The sequence below is a fragment of the Anabrus simplex genome, chromosome 9 (assembly GCF_040414725.1).
Source record: "Anabrus simplex isolate iqAnaSimp1 chromosome 9, ASM4041472v1, whole genome shotgun sequence".
NCBI classification, from domain to species: Eukaryota; Metazoa; Arthropoda; class Insecta; order Orthoptera; family Tettigoniidae; genus Anabrus; species Anabrus simplex.
In genome coordinates this window covers 126127602-126155112 of record NC_090273.1, presented here as the reverse complement: position 1 = coordinate 126155112, position 27511 = coordinate 126127602, and the positions used below count along the sequence as shown (strand labels likewise).

Below are 27511 nucleotides of genomic sequence, written 5' to 3'. Positions count from 1 at the left end.
CACCTTGATTCAATCTCACTTACTATATTACCATCCTGGGAGAGCACACAACCTAAATACTTGAAATTATTGACCTGTTCTAGCTTTGTATCATCAATCTGACATTCAATTCTGTTGAATTTCTTACCTACTGACATCAATTTAGTCTTTGAAAGGCTAATTTTCATACCATACTCATTGCACCTATTTTCAAGTTCCAAGTTATTAGACTGCAGGCTTTCGGCACAATCTGCCATTAAGACCAAGTCGTCAGCATAGGCCAGACTGCTTACTACATTTCCACCTAACTGAATCCCTCCCTGCCATTTTATAACTTTCAGCAGATGATCCATGTAAACTACGAACAGCCTCTCTGTGGTCTGAAACCACACTGGTTTTCATCCAACTTCCTCTCAACGACTGATCGCACCCTCCCTCCCAAGATGCCAGTGAATACTTTGCCTGGTATACTAATCAATGAGATACCTCGATAGTTGTTGCAATCCTTCCTGTTCCCTTGCTTATAGAGAGGTACAAATATTGCTTTTGTCCAATCTGAAGGTATCTTACCAACACTCCATACTAATCTTACTATTCTATGAAGCCTTCCCAGTATACTTCACCATTTCAGATCTGATTTCATCTATTCCTGCTGTTTTATACAATGGAGTTTATTTACCATCCTTTCCACTTCCTCAAGCGTAATTTCACCATCATTTTCCTCCTCTCCATGAGCTTGGCTGTTCGCAACACCACCAGGAAGATTTCCTTTTACATTGAGAAGATGTTCAAAATATTCCCTCCACCTCTTCAGTGATTCCCTGGGATCTATTATGAGTTCACCTGAATTACTCAAAACACTGTTCATTTCCTTTTTCCCTCCCTTCCTAAGATTCTTAATTACTGTTCAGGAAGGTTTCCCTGCTCCTTGACCTAGCCTTTCCAGGTTATTACTAAAATCTTCCCACGACTTCTTTTTGGATTTAACAACTATTTGTTTCGCTCTGTTTCTTTCATCTATGTACAAATCCCTATCCGCCTCGGCCTTTGTTTGGAGCCATTTCTGATAAGCCTTCTTTTTACGTTTACAAGCTGCTCTCACTTCATCATTCTACCAAGATGTTTGCCTTTTCCCATCTTTACACACAGTTGTTCTTAGGCATTCCCTTGCTGTTTCTACTACAACATCCCTGTATGCCACCCATTCACTTTCTATATCCTGAACGTGCTTACTGTCTACTGTTCGAAACTTCTCACTAATCATATCCATGTACTTCTGTCTAATTTCCTCGTCCTGGGAGATTTTCTACCCTATTTCATTTGCAGACAGATTTCACTTTCTCTACCCTAGGTCTAGAGATACTTAGTTCACTACAGATCAGATAGGGGTCTGTATCATCGAAAAATCCCCGGAAAACTCATACATTCCTAACAGATTTCCTGAATTCGAAGTCTGTTAAGATAGGCCTATAGTCTATTATGGATGTGGTACCCCTAGCGTCCCATGTGTAGCGGTGAATAGCCTTATGCTTGAAGAATGTATTCGTAACTACTAAACCCAGACTAGCACAGAAGTCCAGCAGATGCTTCCCATTCCCATTAGCTTCCATATCTTCCCCACATTTACCAATCACCCTTTCGTATCCTTCAGTTCTATTCCCAACTCTCGCATTGACATCGCCCATTAGCACTATTCTAACCTTGCTGTTGACACTGACCACGATGTCACTCAATGGTTCATAAAAATTGTAAACTTCATCCTCATCTGCACTCTTACATGGTGAATACACGGAGACAATCCTAGTCCTAATTCCTCCAACTGACAAATCTACCCACATCATTCGCTCATTTACGAGTCTAACAGAAACTATGTTGCGTGCAATGGTATTCCTGATAAACAGCCCTACCCCAGACTGTGCCCTTCCCTTTCTAACACCCGTCAAGTACACTTGTATAATCTATCTCTTCCTCGTTATCTCCCCTTACCCGAATATCACTTACTCCTAGCACATCCAGATGCATCCTCTTTGCTGACTCAGCCAGTTCTGCTTTCTTCCAAATGCCCTATTAATATTGATAGCTCCCCATCGAATTCCATTTCGTTTGCTAAGTTGTTTCCAAGGAGTCCCTCGGCTGTCAAATGGGAGTGGGACTCCGTTACTCCCATAGGTCCAGAAGCAGGATGCTACCCTACTTACACATAGTCCAAGTGAGGATCTCTGCTCTGACAGGTTATGGACCACCGGTGAATTATATAGTCCTAGTTACCTGAGCACAAGGAGGGCCATGACTCAGAATATGTCCGAGATGCCCACTTCCATTCTATAGCAACTGGTATCCCGACTCTCAGGGCCACTTATTAGGCCACTCAGCCATTGCCCATGGTTCACGAACTAGGACGTGACTACAGTAACCACACTATGAACATATAACAAACAAATAATAAAATAATTAGTCTGACCCATAATTACATTAACGTAAATTAGTTCATCCGTCCATCTTAAATAAAATCATGGATTCGTGAAGCGTTCCATGCATTACGTTAAGTAACCATGATTAATGTACACATATCCCCGTCTTATTGTGATAACATCCCCAAAATAAATCAAATCTGTGTACTCATTCCTCTGTAGAATTGCAGTGTCTCGTGGCGATTGTGAGGCCCCATATTCGTCTACTCGTTCATCTTGCTGAACTTTATAACATTAATAAAAAAAACCACTCCTGGGCGATTACCCATTACCAACACCTTAATTATGAAGTTACAATAAATTAAATATCAAAACACTGATAAGTGACTATGGCCCATTACACTATCACAATTCTGTCTTCGGTTATGCCCGAACCATAAGAATGGACACTTACAACGATGTGTTGTTTTACTCGACCCGGCGCGTATCGCGGTTTTCAACCGGCACTTCCCGAAATATTCATCGGCCGTCTAGTGTTCGCCTCGCTTATGTTTCCTGCTCTGGATAATTGTTTTACCATCTGTCAAGATTCATCATAAAAGTTAAACTGATATTAACACTCAGCACTACGAATAATATCACTGTCCATCTCCACTTTCATACTGACTCACGTACTTTTGGCGCGGAACCGTCTCCATGTACTCGCGGCTCTAACTGACTTAGTGTTTTGAGGTAGTGTCAAAGTGTGTTAGTGAGGTTCCAGTCCATCGTATTTATGGATGATGTGCTTTTCCGCATGGTTCATCAATGGTCATTCCTGAGAGAGGGGGGTTGGTTTTCATAAATCGGCGCTTGCAAGTTGATTTGGATGTCTTAACTTATCCCTCGTAATAAACTGGCGATAAACATTCACGTGTCATATTCTTATCCCACATTGCTCGTAGATTACGAAGATATTACTGGATTTCTGTCCTCTTTTCGCACGCTAAGTCGCGTCAATGTAAGCGTTGTATTTTCTGACCAATAGCCATTCAGTGGGGGTCTATTCCTAGAATTCTATACCTTAATTCACTAAACTTACAGTCAATTAACATGGGGATGATATCTAAAAATTCCCATCTGTTCAATTCGGTGGTTGGAATATTTTAATTATAATTAATTCAGAAGATAACTGGAGTTCACATTTTGTTCTGTCATGTTGGTGCATCTGTGGGCATTTTAGAAATTATGTCATTGGCTAAAACTGCAGCGGGTAGTTTAAATATCTCTCCTCGACAACTTGACAACAAATTTGCCTGGAGGCATGGGAAATTCGTTGCAACACTTCTCAGTATTTGCTGACGTTTGGCGAGCAGCCTTGTTCAGGAATAACTCTCCGTCACTTCCCTGGGGCAATCAGCCCCTTTGTGTTGGGTTTCTCCCTTTCTAATTTCGTAACTAATGTATTGGCTATCTCGTGTACCTCTCGGTCGAATAATCCTCTTAACTTCCGACATGAAAATACACCACCCATTATACAGGTCTAAATATACTGGCTCCAACTTGTCGCTTGCAGGTCTGAAAATGTTGAAATCTTTCTATCCGCCCAACTGACTTACAGTGTGTATTTCAATGTTCTCATATTCCTGAATTTATCTGATAATATCAAATGACGCCTATGGCCCATCTCGCCTGGGTACAATACCCTGTGGTCATTTAAATGCCCAAAATGAGGGTATTTTCAGTTTTTGAGCTTTGTACAACACTTTTTGATGTGTTGATGAAGTGTTGGACAAACAAGGACTAAAACACGGGTATTTGATGCCTTAAATTGAAATCAGGAACAATATTGATCCTTCAAAAAAAGAAAAAAAAAAAAGAAAATGGACGTCCGGGTATTTTGGCATTGTAACCTTGTCTTTCTTAGTTCTTAACGTGTGTTTTTTCCTTAAGTAAAATATTAGATAAAACCTTTTGGTTGTTTTGTGTTTTAAATTTTAATAAATACCAAAATATTGAGAAGGTCGGTTACAGTACTGGAAATGAGCAACAAAGATGAGGGAGGGAAAAGCTGCTTTTGTAGTAAGAGTAGGCTATATGCATATTAACTGAAATATGTGTATGCCAAAACTCAAAAGGTAACAAAATATATTCAATAAAAAGGTCATTTAAAAAAATGCTTAGTAAAATTGCATTATTTCTTTTCAATTTTAAATATTAAAAAATATTAATTTTTTAAATCATACTCTAAATAATATAAATGCATATCAGGAAGTTTTTGTAGTATGTGGGCCCTATAATGGGTGAACTTTTTTGATCCAGTCATTGAACTTTTTACTGCCTTTGAGTCCAACACCCCCATACATAATCCACAATGTTTCACAAACTACACAACACTCTCAAGCAAGAAATTCCACAATCCCCTCTTAAAAAATCTGAGAAAACTGTGCTATCCAAACTGGAGAAACGTGTCAAATTTGGTGTCGGTTAAATTCATCTGGCTGCCGTCTTCTTGAACCCTTCATCTCAAGATTGCAATTTGAAACCTGTTGAACTGCTTAATGCTATTGAGTTCGTCTGTGAAGTCGGCAGTAGCATGGGAACAAAAGTAGTTGAACTTTGGCAAAGCATTGCGAACTACAGAGACAAATAGGGGCTATGTCAGCGACCCATTCTTTGGGAAGGATTAAAAGATACTGAAAAAGAGAAAGCAATTAGCCCTATGTTATGGTGGAGGGGCTTCTAAGGAACATGTGTGCTAGCTGATGTTGTTGTGAGAATTTTAGGCGCTGCAGTAACGTCTGCTGCTATTGAAAGAACGTTTAGCACATTCAGCTGGATCCACTGTAAGAAAAGAAACCAATTTACAATTGAAAGGGCTGAACAGATAGCTTACATGTCACACAACTGGAATCTGCTAAACAGAAGTCCAAAACCAAGAAAAGAAAAGAGTCCAAGGAAATAAGGCGGGTGCAGCGAAAAAGAATTTGAAAACACCAGTAATGATCAAATGCAAGTTTCTTGTAGCGACGATAGCGAGGACAGCGATGATGGCCACATTTCGCTCTCAGATGAAGAGTACATCTGAGACTGAGCGTGATGAAAACTCAGATTAGTTGTATTTGTACTACTCAATTGATATTTTTCATTGTAAATTGGAATATAGGCCTAAGCCTAAAGAGATTCATTATGTATGATTATGAATAGCCTAATACATTTGTTAAGCTTCATTAAACCTAAATTAAGTAAGGGCTCTATTTTTTATAACTTTTTTTAAGTATAACTGTTAATTTTCTATTTACTCATTTTTTGGTTCATCATCATCATCATCATCTAAAGGCTTCGCCTTGTCGCTGCAACCATTGATCTCTTCTCTCTGCGATCCTTTTCATCTCTCCATAACCTTGGCATCCCATCATCTCAACTACGTCTTCAATGATCTTCTTCCGTGGTTTCCCTCTGCCTTTCTTTCCCATCACCTTGCCTTCGAACAAGTTCTTTATGAAGTTATTATGCCGGAGAATGTGACCGAAAACTGATGCTTTTCTCCTTTTTATCGTTGTTATTAAATGTCTCTGGGTGTTTATTTCTCTAAGCACTGCTTCATTAGTTTTCTTCTCAATTCAGCTAGTTCTTGTCATCTTCCTCCATAGCCACATTTCCACTGCCTCTAGTCGTTTCACGTCCTCCTTCAAGAGAGTCCATCCTTCACAGCCGTATAGCAGCACACTCCAAATGAACGTTTTGATAAATAATTTCTTTTGTTCAGTATTTAAGGATTTATTAGTTAAGAGCTGCTTCTTCTCCTCAAAGGCTTTCTTACACAGGGAAATCCTTCATTTTTTGGTTATTTGATTATTTATTTTATATATGAATGATATTACAAAATGTTCTGAAAAACATATACAGTGTGTTGAAAACTGTACATTACACCTTTTACAGAACTTGGCCAATGCTCTGAATAAATTTCCTCAGACAGTTGAGGCGCTGGCCTTCTGACCCCAACGGGGCAGGTTCGATCCTGGCTCAGTCCGGTGGTATTTGAAGGTGCTCAAATACGTCAGCCTCATGTCAGTAGATTTACTGGCACGTAAAAGAACTCCTGTGGGACAAATTTCTGGCACCTCGGCGTTTCCGAAAACCGTAAAAGAGTAGTTAGTTGGACGTAAAGCGAATAACATTATTATAATAATTTTCCCCCAACTTTTATCTCAATGTTTGCCAAAGGCCTAGTTCAATTCTGAGTTTTTCAGGTTATAACTATTGAATTTTATCTCCTGATCTAATTCCCAATCTAATTCTGTTTTTAAGTCCCAATTCTAATTAAATTTAATTTTATTAACTATCTAATGTTGTTACATTTCTAAAAAGTTAATGTGGAATAGTTTGCATACCGGTACCCTTTTTTTTTTAAGGTTTAACTTACCGTGACTCAGGAGTTTTAATGAAAAATCTAAAATACCCCGGTATTTATCCAAATTGGCTATTTATGCCGATTTATGAACACCTGTATATATTACATCACTGCTGACAACTCTGTTTTTTTTTTTTTCTCTCTCGCTTAGGTACATATTGCTTCTAAACTACTCTACCTAGAGATATTAAATGTTGCACACCCATTTATGACTGAACTGTGATTCTAAAACTGTAGAATTTTTAATATGCTTCTAAATTGTGTTTTATATAAACCTTTTTTGTTGTTAAAAGTTACAATGATTTAAGATTATATTTTAATTTATAACTGAAACATATTTATCAAATGTTTAAATTCTAGAATTTCAAGAGTTTCATGCAGCTATGAGTGTGTGGTGAAAATTTGGAAGCAGTGGTACCAGTACGACGACATGTTTCAATGAGACCTTGAAAAATGACTAGAATTCAAAAAATTCTTTACAAGAAACTAGACGTCTAAATACCATGAATTGCAATCCATTAAAATCAGCAAGGCTTTGACTTTACATGACAAAATTTGTGCATTTCCATCTTTAATATAATATAGTGAGAAATGTTGTAAGTTTGAGCATTATTTCAATAACCGCTCATGTACTTCTGCCCTTAAAGAATTACAATAAACTGGATTCTTGCAGGTCAAGAAATTTTTGAAATATTATGCTATTTTTCTGAAAACATTCATCTTAAAGTGCAGTATCACCGCATAATACTATTGAACAAAGTGTCTGAAAGACAACAGGGCAAAACCTTCCATTTTTATTGTTACAGTATGAGAGTTCCTTTTGTTTGTAAATAATGTACATATCTTCATTAGTGATTTTTTCATTCATTCAACTAGCATATTTGTTGAATAATTGAATTGAATTTGTCTATATATGTTTCTCTAACCCTGTGTAAGTTTTTCGACAAATATCCAGAATAATGCTGACATTTTAAAAAAATATGCTCCTTTCCACAGTACGTTGCTAGATTTTGAAAATACAGTGGAACCTTGATATCTCAAATCACCTCGGGATCTAAATTTTATTTTGAGTTATCAAAATTTGGAGATATAGAGAATACAGTTTTTGAGTATGTATAGCACTTAATTGAATCAAATGTATCTATTGAATACATTATTTTAGCACTATTTTAAGAATATAAAAACAAACTCTGTTGTACGGCATCACTTTAATTATAACCCTTATTATAGTAACTTTTTAAAAGACAGGATACAGTACATACAGTAGTGGAATAAGAAACATAGCTCGTTTAACACCTTTGGAAAAATCCGTTAGTCTCTTCTGTTTGTTACTGTTAACCTTTCCTCCCTTCAAGTTGAAACTTCTCGTCAGTACCACGCAGCCGAGATTCGTAAATGGAGCTTGTCATCCGCAACTTCCAGGGTTGCTTTCGTACGTGACCGGTAATTAATTCACACCCGAGAAACAGCGAGGTTTTGCCGATTTTCCGATCATTAGAAGTTTTAGTTTTTCAGTTCTCGTCATATTAGCTCCCAGCATCTCTTTAAACCTTTCTTTACTTGTTAACTATTCCTCACAAACCACAAATGCCATATTGCACAGTTAATGTTGCACAAAATTAGAGTTACAGAGTATTTTTTGCTTCAAGGGAGGAAAGTTGCTTGGAGAAATCAAGAAATTTGTGTAACCGAATTTCGAGTAATAGAGAAATAAATACACATGAAGACTAGCACAAACGCCCGGGTAATTTAAGTTACTTGGAGATATTGAAAATTCGAGTAATGGAGGTTCAAGATATCGAGCTTAGACTGTATTGCCGAAGAAATAATTGAATATATTTTCATTCTTTTTCCATTTAGGTATCGAACCAGGCCAGTGATGACAGGTCCTGGTTTATATGACCCCACTAGTATCATGAATGCTGATGTCTTAAACAGATGTCAGAAAGAAGGATGGATTAAGTTAGCGTTTTACCTGTTTTCATTCTTCTATTACTTATACGGGTAAGTTTGTATTTTCAAATTTATACTGTTTTTTTTTTTGAATGAAAGTACTTTCCTAATTGCAATGATTTCAGTGAATTGCAAGTATTTATAAGTATTGATACAATTTATTTCTTGATTGTAATATTATTTTCTAGAAAAAGTTAATTTTCTTCCTATTGTTCATCCTTATATACTGCACCCGTCCACCTCCCGAGTCCCAGACTAGCATTTATCTCAGGGGTGTCGGTTCATTATTTAAGTCATCAAATATAAATATAGCGGCATAAATGAACACGGGAATGAACGGAGCAATTTAAAATTAAAATGGGGAAGGCTCGATTGTAAACTTGAATTTAAGGACTCCATGCTAGGACTAGGAAGTGACTGTTAACTTTAAAAGGGCATCATCTAACTACAATAAAAAGATTATGAGAATGGTTTCCTTTGAAATAATTGCCAGAAAAAGCAGTTTATTACGCCATCCGACGTACGAAACTATGATACATTTGGCAACGATATTTAAATTCCCACACGTTACATAAATAAAATCACTTGCTATACCGCAAGTGGTATCAATATCGTGCTGGGTTGCTTCTGAAATAAAATTACATTTTGAGGTATAATTTACGGATCGATTCCATTTGAATCGAACCGTTGTTCAAGGATATAGCTTCCTTCTATCGGGAGCCCGAGCATAACCCATGTTACGGTCGGCTTCTCGATTTAACTAAGATGATGTACTCCGGCTATATACATTTTTCTGAGACCGGTACTCGGACTGGGTAATGTTTCTCGTGAATTACGAAAAATGGATTACACGGACAGTTCCTATCTTACGATGTCCAGCTGATGCCATACCACTGAATTAGCATTTATATTTTATTTACACATGATCTGAAATGTTACAAAGTAGCCTCAGTAGACTACTGCCACAGATGAGATAACGAGAAGCGGTTGGAAATACCGTGGCAATGACCCCCCTCGCATCGCGGGCGAAGTAAACAAACACACCAAGTATTACTGTAACTCGTCCCGTGCGGAAACCGTACTATAACGAGGTAACAAATGTTTATAATATTTATCACTCTTATTAATCAAACATACGAATCGAGGGATGTTGTCACCAATTAATTAATTATCGTCAGAAATATTCATTTATCCATGAAATTATCATCCTCGAAATTATTATTATTATTATTATTATTATTATTATTATTATTATTATTATTATTATTATTATTATTATACTCAACGGTTCCTGGCACTGTCACGTTTGATTAATATCGTCATTATTATGCGGGATGCAAACACAAATGGTTATTAATGTTATTATTATTATATCCCTCTTGTGGTTATTATTATTATTATTAAATAGGTGACTCCAGATTTTATTATTATTATTCACGCCACTCAAGAGGTTATTATTATTTATGAACCGGTCACTTCCGCCAAAATATATTAAGATATCGGTCGCAATTATAATTATTTCACTGATCAACCAACGTCATCATTACTGTTATTATTATAACAATTATTATTAATCTGACCGCGATGATTTAACATCGTCCTTACATTGTTATTATTATCGGTTGCATATTATCCATTTAGATTCCCGTTTAACATCTTTATCAACGCTCATTTAATTAAGGCGGTCCAATCATTTATCTGCAATATTTATTATTATTATTATTATTATCATCACGACATCATGATTGTCATTACTCGTCATTACAATGATTACAATATCCGATCATTTATGTGGAATCTGAACTCTCACTATCCTTAGATCCGTAGTATCTCGACGAATAGCTGTGCAGTCTATTTATTTCGTACATGCTGTCACGGGTTCGAATTCTACCCGCTATGTAACTCAGTATTTCTCTGTGACACTGCCCGTACATTTTACACTCATTTCAATATCCTAAGTGTCTCTCGTACGGAATTTATTTCCTTTTCTATCTCAATATTCCTTGATTCATTTATTTCTCACAGAATTATCAACTGACTTATTTATTTACTTCTGGCATCGTACGACCTTTTATTATCTGACTGCAGATTCTTTAACATTTTCATCTCATTTTGATCTACGCCTTAGTTCATTCTCCACAAATAATCGTAACATCTTGAAATTATATTTACCAAAATTTGACAATCATGGTTTCGTAATATTAGTCCTACGTGTTCCGGCTACTGAATTGCAAATTTTAAGACACGATATTTATACGTAAAAAAAAATATATTGGACCGTAATTTAAACCACACGTTCATTAACATGTACGGATTATTAGCACCGATCTACATTTCAATATTATTAATTGATCAAGTTAAATTACCACACACTTTAATTCCGAATTAAAAACGACATCCCGTCATTAAATGATTCCTGATAAACTCAACACCTGATCACTAAAAATTTTTTTATTACGCACGGCTCACTAAAAATTCCAATATCACATGAATTATTATTATATCCAAATTCAATTTTAAAAAAAAATTCTTCTAAAAAAAGTAGTTTTATTTTTATTTATTATTATTAATTTTTTAAAAAATATTAATTTTCGCCTGTTACACGGTAGTCCACTCTTAATATGTTTAACGCATAACCCCTTTTACAACTTCGATTTATTCTGGCACTAATCAACTCCAGATACGATTTACTTGGAAATTTATTATTATAATCGCTTCTCACAAATTTGAACAACTTCACTTTGAAAATATGAACATACTAATCACAACAAAACACAACTGGTATGGCGAAGCTGGATTTTCCTTCAGTGTCATTACATAGCTCGTTAAAATGACAAAACAGAAAAACACATATCGGGTCTTATTTAACTATCATAACCAAAATCAAATATAAAGAAAATTATTGACTACAAAGAAATATGAATGCATGCATGACTTAACGTACTACCCTATATCTACAAAATTTACATCTACAACAAACTGAATACAGAAAAAGACCCGATTATTTACATTGTTATTATTTACTACTGTCCGTGCTACAAATTTAGGATGGGGTCGTTAAGCGACTCATCTTGTTACATACAAGTATCATCAAATTATTCCCATTTTTCCCAATCACGCTAACATTTCCCAAATATTATATACATTATGTACTCATCTTAGTTTCTCGGTATTCCATTACAGCTTTGCAGATGAGAGGCTCCTTTCGGCCCCTCTCTGCATTTTACTCCTCCATTCTTGATGGCGTAGTTCCACAAAAGATTTCCTGGCACATTACCATTTTACACTAATACCTTAATTATCACAAAACTTCACCATTGACAACGTTAACACTGAACACTTTAACTTTTATACAACAAATTAATATCCTAGACCCAAAAATTTAATATTTACACTATTTTAATCTTCGTCCAATTACCGCACAATGGACCTGGACACGTACGACGAGGTGTCAAATTTTACGCCCGTCGCGATTTATGTCGTCCGACGCGATACGCCCGTTCCATACGGCACTCTTGAAGTGTTCATGATAGCGGTTCGATATTGCAAAGTACAGGCTACTATTCCCTTAAAGTACTGTTCGTCACACAATAGGTTATTTACGTACATATTGTGGTACAATTTATATTACTCTCCTACAGTGCAATTAATTTACTTCACTGATATTTATAACTGACAAACACTGTCCTACGTTAACTATTTCCAGTTCATGTTGCTTGAGCGCGATCACATTTTATAAACACTGGCGGATGCTCGCGCCATTAAATGTTGAGTTACTGTATGCCCGTAAAATTCGAAGTTAGCTGCGACCGACAGTTCAGCTCCAGAGATTCATTTCAAGTGTGTTTGCGAGGATCCCTTGTCCTGTATATATGGATGAAGCTTTCTCCCGCGGATTCATTGACGTCATACCCCTGAGGGAGGGGGTGGAATTTTAATATCGGTACTTGCACTCCAAATTGGACGTTAAAATTTACATCAAATTAATCCACTCCGCTAGCATATCTGCTGGATTAAATATGAACTCCTGGTGATCACAGATTTAGGAGATACGGGTGGATTTAGCTCCTCACATTTCGCGCCTTCGGAAGCGTCCCTTACAACGTGGTCTTCGTCCAGCCAATGACATTCAAGCTGTCTGGTTTCCAAGAAATCCAGCCTTCAATTTATTTAATTTGCCAATAATTATTGATTATTTTTCCATGCGTGACATCTAATAAATTCATTACATCGATCCGTGTACTCACAATAATTTATTACTGATTAATTTTGAAGTTACGAGAATATCTCATCCATCATTCCTTAAGATGGTATCCCTGAGTCTTCCATCAAATTTTTACGATTGGCCGGCAAGCGGTCACGTGATTTAAATCTCCACCTGCCCGAACCTAGGCTAGCGAATGTACTGGCAGCCGCTGTAGCTTTCCATGACGTCACGGAATTTCCGTCCTGCCAAAAATATCCCAGTGCATTACTCATGTTACGAGTTTCCTTTGTATCACCTATCCCCTTTCTCTTTCTGACCAAGACTTATTTGTGGACTCTGTATTTCCTTGTTCGCCAACTAATGAGATCCCCTGCTGTGAAGTAGCTAAATTTTGGTGTGTCGAGCTAATCCGTCAGGCTCCAGCCTGTCGTCCTTCCTTCGCTCCTATTTCGACATTACATATATGAAATGTTTTCAACTACACTTCTGTATTTCAATAAATGTACCATATATTATTTTATCAATGAAATCATGACTGACTATGGGCCTAAGTCACTCGGGTTCAATACATAGTTTGTAGCTACATACTTTCTATGTCATCTGCTGGAACTGAATAGTCAGCCATCTGTTATTCATAGTTTAGACTTTCAAATTGGACCTTGATGCTATCTTTGCAGAGGGAGGAAAAAATTAGAACAGTATAATGCACATTTCACTACCTAATCAGAATTATCCGGACATCTTTTTGAAACTGTCATCTAATAAGTTTCAACATTTAGATTTTCCACTGAATGAAAATGAATTAAATTACAATTTTAACCTAACAAAAATATTTCTGCAGTTGTGAAATCAGTAGCCTACTATATGAAATGGTAATTACTTTTGGGAAAATAAAAGTTCCAGAAATTACAGTTTATAAAATTTAAACTTATGCAAAACTTGGAAACTGAATAATTTTTTTTCTCACAGTTTTTAGAACTTAGTTCTTGAATGGTTTCACTTGTAGTTGCCTCTAGACACTTCTGGCTTGAAGTTCACCTTTGTGGCAACTGTTAGTTGCTTTTCCTCTTAACTCTTCTGTCACATGCCGACTAGACTGTTGGTAACATTGTGAAACTTTCAGATATTATTCTTATTCTTATTTATCGTACGGCTTTTAGTGCCGGGAGTGTCCGAGGACATGTTCGGCTCACCTGGTACAGATCTTTCTAGTTGACATCCATAGGCGACTTGCACACCTGTATGTGGGATGATGATGATGCTGATGCTGAGATAGGGTGTGGGTGAAACCCAGTGTCGGCACGTAGCCTACTCCTGTTGATTAACATGAAGGAGTCTGCTCAAAACTGTACGTCCCTATCCAACGGACAAATCACCATCAATAGCGCCATATGCCCTAACTCAATATGAACACTGTGGAGAGGTTTGGAATTTAATCCAGGCTTTTGGCATGCAATCTAGTGATTAGGAATTGTATACCACCACCTCTCCTACTTTGCCAACCAACATTCTGATGGTGAAATATTTTTCGACCAGTGGCACTCAAACCAGCTAACCATGGTGTCAGACCATATAAAACTTCAGCACCTTAACACGTTGACTACCAGCTCCTCAGCGGGTGATTTAAAATTCCAGCCCAGCCTTATTAAGTCCCCTCATCTCTATAGTGCAGTATGTTACATTAAATGTTACTGTACAAGAACTGGTCGCTGAACCTTTCGAGAATCGGCCTAATTTTGTATAGCCTATCAGAATTCCCCTCATATAACGACTGTTGTCGTTAAAGTGCAAGAATGACAATATGTTTTCGAACTGGGTTCATGCCATGATTTACGAAAAAATCGGCGAACAGAAAATAGTGTCCTCTATCCAACACATTTTCAGATCTGGTTTTTGAATTATTCCGGTTACAAATATTAGTCCTAAAAACGTTTTCATCTCATTTATGTCGACCGGTTTTCACGTCTGAAAAATAGAATAGGCCTATTTAATAAATGGATGTGGTGAAGGTTTGTCTGATGGCATACATATTCAAGGAAATCGTCATTTACAAATAAATTGATGAAAGACATAATTTCATTGCTATTTTCGATGTCAACATTTAATCCTATGCGGCCAATGAACTTGATTGCAGGCGGGCAGTAAGACGGATGCGTATCGGTTATTTGAATGTGCTGAATTTAACCCTTTCCGCTCGTGTGTCAACCCTGAGTCGACAATGTTTCGCCACTCATTGCTAGGTTACCTGGCAAGTCAGGACTTTTGTACTTCGTTTCGTAAGTGCTGGTCCCTTCCAATAACCGAAATAAACAAAATACGAGTGTTTTAGTTTCTCTTTGCTCGGCAAAATTGCTCTGTTTCCTTGACAATGTTACTAAAATCTTGATTCAAACACCTCGCTGAATTGTAAATGTTCATAAATTGTCACTTGAAAATAAGACGATTGAACTGAATATCTGACCTTGTGTTCGATGGTAGTCGAATGAATACTTCAGAAAATAATGTGTAATTTATAATGTCAAGTTCATGACATGAGCTTGTTAACACTGGCATGGCAGACTAGAACGTTCTATTGGATCACTAATCATTGTCTTCACAGTTCTTAATTCACTGATCTTGCCAATTTGATTAGAGCACAATATTAAGCACAAGATGCACAGTTAATGAAAGTTCAGGACACATTGGCACGTTTGTAATAAATTATGTAAATTAAATGGTACTTGGAAATGTCCTATTCCGTCAATAAACAAAATTAAGTGATCATTAAAGTAAAACTGCACTTGGAAAGAGTCTAACACCGTCCATGAAAAATTATTACGAAGCATAAATTGTGAGTTCAATTATGACACTGAAAAGTTCTATGTTCCCTCGGAACATCACGAGAGAAAAACACAAACTCAGATATGGCATGGGTACTCTATGTTTTCACAGTCCGTTACGATGACACAAGTTTAAACACAAGTCCAGATGCGGCACTCGAAAAAATTCCATGTTTCCACAATCTGTTATGAAACATAAGTTCGAACGTAATACTCTGAAATACTCAAAGTTTCCACAGTTTGTCATGAAACACAAGTTCATTGTGGTACTTGGAAAATTGTAACATTCACACAAAAAGTTTTATGTTTCCACAGCTTGTCGCAAAACCCAAGTCCAAATTAGACACTCGGAAAATTTCTATGTTCCCAAAGTCTGTTTACGAAAATACAAGTTCAAATGTAGTACTTGTAAAAGTTACGACACTTACGAGAGAAATTCTAAGTTCCTTCAGTTAGTCACTGAAACACTGGAAGAAAATCAAAGTTCCAACTCCGCTGGAACCGAACACTCGAAATGCATAGACTCGTCCGACCAAGGTTCGGTCCGCACTCGTAGTGCTCCACCCGTCACCCGTGTCGCAGAGACGGTGGAGTAACATACACTGACTCTATAGTCCGGATCGCCCTCCTTTTATACCAGATCGTGGCGAAGCATCTAGAATGTGGGTATTATCCACCCCTATACCTCCTAAAGTCCACGGTGGATTTTCCTAAGAATTTGACAGGTTGCGTCCATTACGATGGCCTCCACGGTGGCTGTATCAAAATAACATTTTAACGGTAAATAGACTTTTCCACATGGGCCGGGACATTACCATATATGGTCGCGGTTGGCCGTGTAGAGCTCACCCGAAGTGCCTACATCACGGCTGAGTATGTCAGAGAGTTTGGCGGGCTGCCTATCTTCCGCCTCGCGCGAAGTTCAACACACATGCTTCGAATTTCTTTCCCGCAGCGGCGTTCCCGGTACAGTATGTGCTATTGAACCAAGGTTATTTCATTTAGTGTGCAAGATTTATGAGACAGGAGACGTCCCATCCGATTTTCGGAAGAATGTTGTTATACCTATTCCCAAGAAAGCCGGTGCTGACAGGTGTGAAAACTACCGCACCATTAGTTTAGTATCCCATGCCTGCAAAATTTTAACACGTATTATTTAGAGAAGAATGGAAAAACAAGTTGAAGCTGAGTTGGGAGAAGATCAATTTAGCTTCAGAATAAATGTAGGAACACGTGAAGCAATCCTAACTTTACGTCTGATCTTAGAGGATCGAATCAAGGAGGACAAGCCCACGTACGTGGCATTCGTAGATCTAGAAAAGGCATTCGATAATGTTGATTGGACCAAGCTATTTATGATTCTGAAGATGATAGGGATCAGATACCGAGAACGAAGAATTATCTACAATCTGTATAAAAATCAGTCCGCAGTGATAAGAATCGAGGGCTTTGAAAAAGAAGCAGCAAGTAACATCCTGTTATGTATTGAATAGGTTGGAATCCAATAAATTCTCTTATATTATTATTAAGAAGCAGCAATCCAGAAAGGAGTGAGGCAAGGCTGCAGTTTGTCCCCTCTCCTTTTCAATGTTTACATAGAACAGGCAGTAAAGGAAATCAAAGAGAAATTTGGAAAGGGAATCACAGTCCAAGGAGAGGAAATCAAAACTTTGAGATTTGCCGATGATATTGTTATTTTATCTGAGACTGCAGAAGATCTCGAGAAGTTACTGATATTTGATATTTGATATGCTCTATTGGAAAAGAATCTAATTCCCTCCATGGGAACTTAGAATTTCCATTTCCAAGTTACTGAATGGTATAGATGAAGCCTTGGGTAAGGAGTACAAGATGAAAATAAATAAGTCCAAAACAAAAGTAATGGAGTGCAGTCGAACGAAGGCAGGTGATGTAGGAAATATTAGATTAGGAAATGAAGTCTTAAAGGAAGTAGATGAAAATTGTTACTTGGGTAGTAAAATAACTAATGATGGCAGAAGTAAGGAGGACATAAAATGCAGACTAGCACAAGCAAGGAAGAGCTTTCTTAAGAAAAGAAATTTGCTCACTTCAAACATTGATATCGGAATTAGAAAGATGTTTTTGAAGACTTCCGTGTGGAGCGTGGCATTGTATGGAAGTGAAACATGGACGATAACTAGCTCAGAAAGAAAGGGAATAGAAGCTTTTGAAATGTGGTGTTACAGAAGAATGCTGAAGGTGAGATGGATAGATGGAATCACGAATGAAGAGATACTGAATTGAATTGGTGAGAGATCGATTTGGCTAAATTTGACAAGAAGAAGAGATGGAATGATAGGGCACATCTTAAGACACCCAGGACTTGTTCATTTGGTTTTTGAAGGAAGTGTAGGTGGTAAGAACGGTAGGGGTAGACCAAGGTATGAATATGACAAGCAGATTAGAGCAGATGTAGGATGCAATAGTTACGTAGAAATGAAAAGGTTAGCACAGGATAGGGTGATATGGAGAGCTGCATCAAACCAGTCTATAGACTCAAACAACAACACAACATGCTAGCTCATACCCATTCACACGTAAATCAGAGAAGTAGTGGAGAAAAATGTTCTTCTGGCTTCTGAAGATCACAATAGTGAATGCCTTCCTACTCTTCAAAGAAGGTAACAATGGAATCACCCATCTGAAGTTCAGGAAAAACTTGGTAAGACAACTTGTAGGAAATGTGCGGAATATACAGAGCAGGAAAAGGGGAAGACCTTCCTCAACGGATGAAAAAGTGAGGCTGAATGGCAAGCTACACCTGCTGTACCCCCATCCTGAAGGAAAAACTAAGGATTGCAAGGTTTGCAGTGACAGGAAAGTTGTTGGAGGGAGGAGAGAGACAGTCCACTCCTGTAAAACCTGTGAGAAGCAAACAGGGCTCCATCCAGGCATTTGCTTTGAACGCTTCCACACACTCAAGGCATACCGTTAAGAAAGTGAAAAACATTATTTTGTGCATTGTAAATACCATAAATTAATTTTGTATTTCCTTCCTGCATATATTGTTACAACCTGTACTTAATACAAGGTTTTAAAATATGAAGAATGCTGACAGAAATAAATACGAGTGGGGAGAAATCAGGACTTTAATTTGAGTGAAAAGGGTTAACTTTGCCCAGAGTTTGGTATATCATCATCGGAATTGCTTTCGCCATCACTGAAATTAGGGATGAGTTCATCACCAGAATCATCATTCAGTAGTATGTCTTCAATTTCTGCCGCACTTCGTATACTGTGTTTGTAACTCATCATGTTATCACGACACAATAACTCACTTCACTACACACCCTCACAAGAATACCTGACTGGCTTACGTCCATGTTTACTCAAAGAAAGCATCGGAATGTACCCTCTGTTCAGGTAGTCAGGGTGTGGGACCGTTCATTTATATACGATCTATGGTTTTCAACATGAACTGCGACTTCGTACGAATTTAGCGCTAAATTCAAAACAATGTTTACATCGCGTGACCTTATAAACGCCATACGGTCCTGCACATAGGCTGCTTTTAAACGCCTTAAGGAGTCTACGGGCGTGAAAGTGTTTATGATCATGGCCAACAGGCGGGCTAACTTTCAGATGATTGTCATTATATGGCGATTTTTACCAACTACTTCTTTCAACAATCGATCTCTCTGTCATTAAGGATAGCCTTGACTGAGCAGATTGGCTGGGTCATTAGGGTCGTGAAGGTGTGGGCTGATGTTGAGTATTATATTACGACTAACTAATGTACCCGTGCTTTGCTGCAGTATTATATCTTGTATACGGAGTTCTACGTAAGTTACTGCACATGCAGTGAGTAAGATTATATTACATTGCACGTCTCATAGTGTTATCTGGGGAACAAAACAGGGATGATGACATATGTTGTTTCTGATGTAAGGTGCATGCTGGGAAAATTTAGATGGTAATGGGAGGCCACATTTCCTACTGCCATTCACAATTGACTTCTGGAGTTTCTACAATAATGGCAGACTCGCTTACCAGCTGCCATTCGCAATAGAGATGGATCGTTTTTTTCTAGTCCCACTCGAGTTGGAGAGATTTGGTTGTAACCAAGACATACTACACTATCCAAAATATAAAGAATTGAGATATGACAAGAACGTATGAGACCAAAGCTGAAGATCTCTCCAAATTGAGCAGTGATTTTGTAATCTGCTTTGTGAAATGACTTACGGTTTAGAAAGCAGTTACCATGAAATGATGGTCTGACCTGTTGTGGAAATTGCTTCCATATTTCAATATTTTCCGGAGCCTAAAAGTAATATATTTGAACAGCCTGGAATATTCCCTACAAGGAAAGAGTGTGCAGTGACAAAGCGAAATAATGGACTTTGTAACAAAGGGGCGTAACGTATAAGGGATGTTTCACATGTAGCCCACGGATTTTACAGAAAAGCAATAGTATAAGAGAAAATGGAAGAAATCTGTTGTGGTTTCCCTATAAACCCCATTCTGTTCAGTGATTTTAAAATCATGTTCATATCTAAACCTTCCCCTGGATCAGTATACTCTATATATGAAGTTTGGTCTTCATCTATCTAGCCGTTTTGCTGTGATAGTGAAACAGATGGACAGACAGATACAAAAGCTAAAAACCATTGATACGGTTTTGAGTTGACCTAACTGGGAGACATATCCGAAGAATTGGAAAAATAAACTAAATTACAGGCAGCGGACCCCCTAAAACTTTATTTATATAGATAAACACAGGCACGTTTATAAGTGCAGACCTTCATTTGGAGATTTACTATTTCGAAACTGTACGACATATCGACAAACGGATTTCACCATCAGACGCTCTTTTTAGCGTTCTACATTGTTGGTCTTATGACATATTCTTGTATATCTCCTATTTTTATGGGTTAGATTGAGTTCGAATTATTGAATAGGGTGAAATTTGGGTACAGTTTTCACACATTACTCTATTTTTTTAGATTCTTATGTGACAGCTGGAATCATAAAATTTGGCTAATGTATGGCCTGTGGTCGTGTCAATGTGGGTGTCGAATGTGATGATTCTATCTTTCCTAAAAATGTGTCAAACAATAACGTATAAAAAGCACAAAATTAACTTGAAATCGAGAAATACAGCTCTATTTAACGTATAAGGGGTAGAGATACGACAACAAGTCATAGGACCAAAGTTGTATATATCTCCTAATTGAATGGGATTGTCCTATCTGTTTCATGATAAAACCGTTTAGCCACCAATTATCCCAAAACGAAGGTCTGCACCATCATTAAAATTGCATCAATATTTCGATATTTTCCGGGGCCAGAAGTTATACATTTGAACAGCTTGAAGAAGAGAGTGTCCAGGTTTCAGGATCAGCACTCGCATACATACAGAGTAATTAAGAAAGAAAGTAATACAGTAAAGAAAGTTGAAATTAATAGAAAATAGGATTATAACTGAGGACAGCCTGATGGGACAAATAGATTTATGTAAATACTGAGTGGATGTATTGTAAAATGAAATGTCCCCCACTAAATTGTGATGATGCGAGTTAAGATATAAGAAGGCAGAAACAGAAGAGAAATTTAGGTGCAGGGATTCTTAGGTAAACAGATAAGAGGATGACTTATGGTGTTATTACTTAAGTCCAACGAGGCAAGACAGGGGCAATAAATTAAAGCGGAAAACAGAAGTAGAGGAGAAATTCAGTAAAATTTGTAGCAAATTCCAGAAAACACCTTATAGTGTGAAATTGTGGGTTACACTCCGCGGTGCTATTCAAATGTTAACAGCCGCTTTAGAGCTGTACGACGACGATTGTAACTTCCAACGGGATTCCGCAAATATCCCGCAGAAGTCTCTCTCACTTTCTACGCTAATAACAACCACGAGTTTACAGGAATATTGAAGAAAATGACACCTATATTAGTTCCCTGCTGGCAAACAGCCAGAGACGTTGCATTGGTAACCGGTATGTTCGTTGTCGGTCTATCGGCGATTGAATGCAGAGCACGAAACCCGCACAAAGTAGCAATTTTCTCCGTCATTTGAAGAGTAAGTGAAATTATGCTCAAACAAAAGTTGTTTAAAATGAAGGGACGTTTCACATGTAGTCAGCGGATTTTACACAAAATCAACAGTATAAGAGAAAATGGAAGAAAACTGTTGTGGTTTCCCTATAAACCCCCATTCTATTCAGTAATTTTTAAATCCTGTGCATATCTAAACCTCCTAGATCAGTATACTCTATATAAGAAGTTTGGTCAAGATCTATCCAACCGTTTTGCCATGATGGTGGAACAAGCAGACAGACAGACACGAGCTAAAAACCACTGATATGGTCTTGAGTTGTCCTAAATCGGATAAATATCTCAAAAATTCGCAAAACAAACGAAATTACAGACAGCAGACACCCTACAACTTTATTTATATAGATGTGTTGGTAAGGTGTGATTTCCTTCCACTTAAGTTTATAACTTTTTTAAGTAAAGTGATATAAGGATTTATTTATTTATTTATTAATATGATCAAAATGTACATCAAAATATCAGAACTATATTTCACAAACATGTTCCTTAATCAGTCTGAAACAAACAATGCATTGCTTTGAATAAATTGGGCATTTGACATAATATTGTCACTGAAACATACAGGAAGAATTGTAACATGTTAAAAGTATGAAATGTTATTTTATTCTTAAATGTAAATTAAGGCAGATATAGTCTCTAAAATCACTTTGTACTTCAATCTGGTCATTGGTTGAAAACAAAGTCTTCTGAAGATTTTACAATAACAAGTATGGCACCTTGCACCATGGCACTACAGTATTCATTTCAAGCTCTACATTCATTGAAAACGATTTTTACATTTATTCTCTAAGTTTATCCCAACATGAAGTTTTTTTATGGGCTATGCAGTAAGTATTGTACTAACTGATACACATGTCGTTAGATAGGTGCAAAGGTTGTAACTAACATGCATGTGTACTATTTTGGGATCAGTGTTTCAGTATTTGGGTTAAGTGAGAGTTAAATTTATGAGAGTTATTCAAATAAGACTGTAAAAAAATAAACCATAGTCAGAAGTTCAGAATACTCTTGAGGAAAACTCAGCATAAATCATCCTGAAACTGATGTTGAAAAGAATTGGTTTCTTGTCGTATAGCCTACGGAGACCTAACTTAGCCTGAGAACTTCTTTTGATAGCCTGTGGTTGGGTAACATCTAATTTATGTTAGAATATCAGAATAGTGATATTTGTTTTGCAATTCATATGCAGATATTATTCAGTAAAAGAAGAACCGATATCAAATAGTAATATCTGATTTTACAAGTCATCTGTAACATTGACGGGGACATTATTGTTCAACACTACCAATTCATAAACTTGATGTGTTTACATGATTTAGGCCAGTATTATCTTCTTTAACTTTAAACTTCTTTGTGTCTAAAATATAGACTCAAAATGAAATGGAGTGCAAATGCCTTATTCTACAACTGCATTTTAATTTTTGGATAGTACAGACAAGTATGGCTATCGTGCACCATGGCACTACAGTATTAATTTCAAGCTCAATATTCATTGAAAACTATTTTTACATTTATTCTCTAAGTTTATCCCAACATGAAGTTTTGTTATAGGCCAAGCATTAAGTATTATACTAACTGATACTCATGACTCTAGTTAGGAGCCTTGGACTGATAACTGCTACTTGTTTTGTTCTCGTTCAAGATAGACTTGAAACGATGGAAATGCAATCACAATGTGTTTGCCAGTGAATGTTGTCAGAAACATGCTGCCTGAGTTCAGACTAAATACAGTAATATATGGTACCAGTATCTGGATATGTTATGTAAAACAAAACATCTAAACCAGACAAATTCTATAATCTCTCTTTTCATAGATTTTTCATTAATAAGAAACCAATGAACATTTGAGATTGGCTTCCCTTTTCCATCCCCCATTACAGTACTAATATTTGTTCTTCACAAAATGCCTCAATGTACCCAAAAACCACGTACTGTATATGAAGATCTGAGGCCAAACTAAGTTCCACACACACAGTTCAAAACTCAAATCACAGATATCTAGTAATGGTATAATTAGTATAAAATCTATAGCCCAAGAGTTTTAAGGCTTAAATCACTGGTTTGCTGGGTAATCTTGAATAAGAGTACTACCACTGCATACACTGCCACAAATATGTAATACTGCAGCAGTATTAGGTGCATGCTGAAGTGAGGGGCCTAGTCACTTGAAACATATTTATGGAATGGAGAAGACCAGTAGTTGACACTTTTTGACTATTTGCGTACAACAACACAAACAACATTCAGCTCTGCCTTGCCGTAGGCCTACTACATTTTGCTCACTGCAGGATGTGGGGGCAATGCTTATGAGAGATCATTGTGCTAGTCTCGAGATCCTGTCTCAGACTGCCTATCACATGTACAAAATCCTAGTTAACATAGTTTCTTTATCTTACTGTCTACACATTAAGTGTTCAGTTTTTAGCTAGAAATTTAGGTACTTTCATTCTACTGTATTTAGTCCTCTTACCAAATTATGAAATTTTGGAAACAAAAATAGTTGCAGAACTTCTCACCAAAACTTTTGGGAATCATGGATGGACTCTTATTGTATATAGAAGTGGATTTGTGACTGCAATTGACTATGTCACTGATGATTAATCTACAGTTTGCTGCCTGTATTCTAGGAATCTACAGTTTGCTGCCGGTATTCTAGATAGGTGGATCCTTGCATAGTTTGCCCATATTTAACCCTTTCAGTACTAGGTTTTTAAAAATGTATTTGTACTCCCTCTGTGCTGGGTTTTTCCCTAAGAATATGCAGTTACTGAAAAATAGCTTTACTAGTTATATAACTGACATTTTAAGATAATAACTTGAAATTAAACATAAATTTACAATGATGATGATGATGATCAAAGTCTAAAAATGGGCAGTACTGTGGTATTGTTCAGAGCAAGGTATAACAACATATGGTTGACACACATGTTTTTTATGAACATTGTAAGTGCAAAAAGCACAAATTTTTGTTCATATTCATATCATCCCACTTCTGAAGTCTACTGTTCGTAGGATTGTGTGAACTGTTAAGTCATTCTTGTAATATTCATTGGTAACCACCACAACAACCTGTACCAGTGCAGAACTGAACAAACAGAGAGAGAGATCTATTTTTGGAGAATTTATCTAATATATTGTCTACAACACCTGACTTGCGTGAACGGAAAGTGTGAGGTATTGGAGTAAATTGATCATCAAGCCAACTCTCTTCGCCTTCATCTTCCCCAGTGATGTCCTTGCCATTGTCCGCATCTTCACTGTCACTTTTTATCACGTTAACTCCAACATATTCACCATTGCTAGGAAACAAAATCCTAACGTAAATACGAGGAAAAGTGATCTCTCTCTCCTTCAGAACTTTCCTGAATTTCTTGCGCCACATTTGAACTGATCAGTCACTGCATGTAGTTTTATGGGCTTAGAAAAGTGAGCATAGCATGAAACGTAAATTAACTGGTTTTATTTTTATTGGGTTAAATATGCTTCAATGCAAGATATGTTGGTAAATACTTTTTGGAAGGAAGTATGGACTTCCAGCTATACTTTTGAGACTGTTAGTATTTAATTTTGTGGTTTTATACATTGTTATTATGATGCTAATTATTTTTTTGTAACCACACTGGTAACCACATTATTTTATGTGAGAAAAAGAAGGAAAATTTAATCATTTATTTCAGGAAACTATATAACATGTGTATGTTCAGTCTTCAGCCCTAAGGCTGCTTGGATCCTCAACAGCTCCACCATCAGCTGTCATAGATGTCCTAGGCATCACTGAAGAGGCGTACTAGGGAAATGAGGAGTGAGGTAGTTTCCCTTTGCTTTCCTCACCGAGCCAGAAGTTGCTATTACATATCAGTCTGCCAAGCCCACTGAAATGCATGCACCAACCGACCCTATGAGCAACATTTTCACACCATTCATAGCAGGGACTGGCTGCAGAAGGAATGGCATTACTAGCATCACTTGTACCTCAGTCACTTTCATATTGTCAAAGCCAAGTATACGCCAGAGACAGATCAATGAAAGTAACAAAATTACTCTAGCCCATACCAGAAGACATAGTGCACTGTAAACACAAGGTCCTGCCAGCAAAATTGTGGAAGTGAATGAAGTTAGGAAACGCAAGAATACTCATCCTCCCTGCCAGTGTATTTTAGTTTGTAGGTTGTATTGTACTTCGAGTTCTCTTCTGAATGCAATCATCCACCTTGAACAAATAGAGGTTTGTGTGCACACACAAAAGATACATGAAAGATATGTCCTCTTGCTGGATGGGTAGGGATTTATGCTGCAATGAATGCATGTAACTATTGGCAATTATTGTCAAAGAGTGTGTAATTCTTTATTTTTAACCCCTGTGGAGAGTGGCGTCTAGGTATAATATAAATTTGAACGCAGGATGATGGATGGTATAAGTGAAGTCTAGGAAGTTTATAGATCTGTTATAATCATATTTCTTATATAGGGTGTTATTTATTTTAATGATAAGAATGCCTCTGGGCATCAATAGTTAAGAAAACAAATTAATTTGTTACCAAGCTTGTCCAAAAATGTCAGTTAATCTGATCATTCATATCCGTCAAAAGCCACCCCAAAGAACAATCGAAATTCTTTTCCTACTGTTATTCAACACATGTTCAATAATTAGTAAAGAAATATATATGATAAAACAATTACTAGTGCACCATTCCATAAACACTATCCCAATCTTGATCTTGCAAATGTACAGTATACTTGTTCACCATTAGTAGTTGACTAACAGTGGTTACTGCGAATAAAGACCAAGATATCTGGTACTAGGAACTTCTGATATGCCTAGGATGAGTAGTAGTAACCTCTGAGGTTAAGATTCTAACAGAAAGATATGACTTTTGACTCTGTAAGTGTACCTACCTTTGTGGTTTTTTTTTTTTTTTTTTGTAAAGACATTGTCAGCTATCTGCCTCTGATGTACAGTTATTCAAAGTATTTCATTAGAATAGACAGTGGTATATTTAACAAATTATTTATCAGGGAACTTTACGACCGTGGGCAACATTCAAAAGGCTCTATCTACTTAGAACTATTCCTGTCAAATTACTTGTAAAGAATAGAAGCTTGAAGGATGGAAGAAAGGAGGAAACAAACTTAAACTTACCATTTCCTTCCTTGTCAGTAGGATTGATACTCAATGGAGATAAAAGATATTTCTGTACCTGAGAAGCAAAAGGGCTTCTGTCCACTGTTGTGAGTTTCTCGAGAATCTCGAGACCGATCCTCCTGTAGTGCAAGCTGTGTGACATACCAGTAAGTACGACTGTAAACTTGATAGTATATCGAGCTCATATGAAAACATGTGAGTCAATACATTTTGTCAAAAGCCTGGAAAAGTACTGCATGTTCAACTATGAACCCCTTAATACCATTAATAAAAGTGATAGCTGTTCACGGCTCATTTGAGATGGATATCTTAGCTGAATAACCCTGCATAATTTGTGAATAACTGTAGATAGAATGTACACCTCCTTGGATTCTAGAGACGTACATTATTCAAACTTGAGACGGGGAAGATATGCTTTGATGCATATGCAACCCCCATTACACATGAGTGGAACATGTGATCTAAAATGCTCGACTTTGCTCCAATTCTTTCAGCAGGGGTGATGGGCAACGCTCTCGAGACCGATTC

General features: G+C 37.1%; 1 protein-coding gene across 1 annotated transcript in view; it reads left to right on the top strand.

Moving 5' to 3' along the window:
- cni (protein cornichon) overlaps positions 1-27511 on the top strand; it is an 80021-nt gene that overhangs the window by 42860 nt on the left and 9650 nt on the right. The window contains exon 4 of the mRNA XM_067153615.2: positions 8644-8787. Within this exon, the coding sequence (XP_067009716.1) occupies positions 8644-8787 (144 nt within the window). The remainder of the gene's footprint in view (positions 1-8643; positions 8788-27511) is intronic.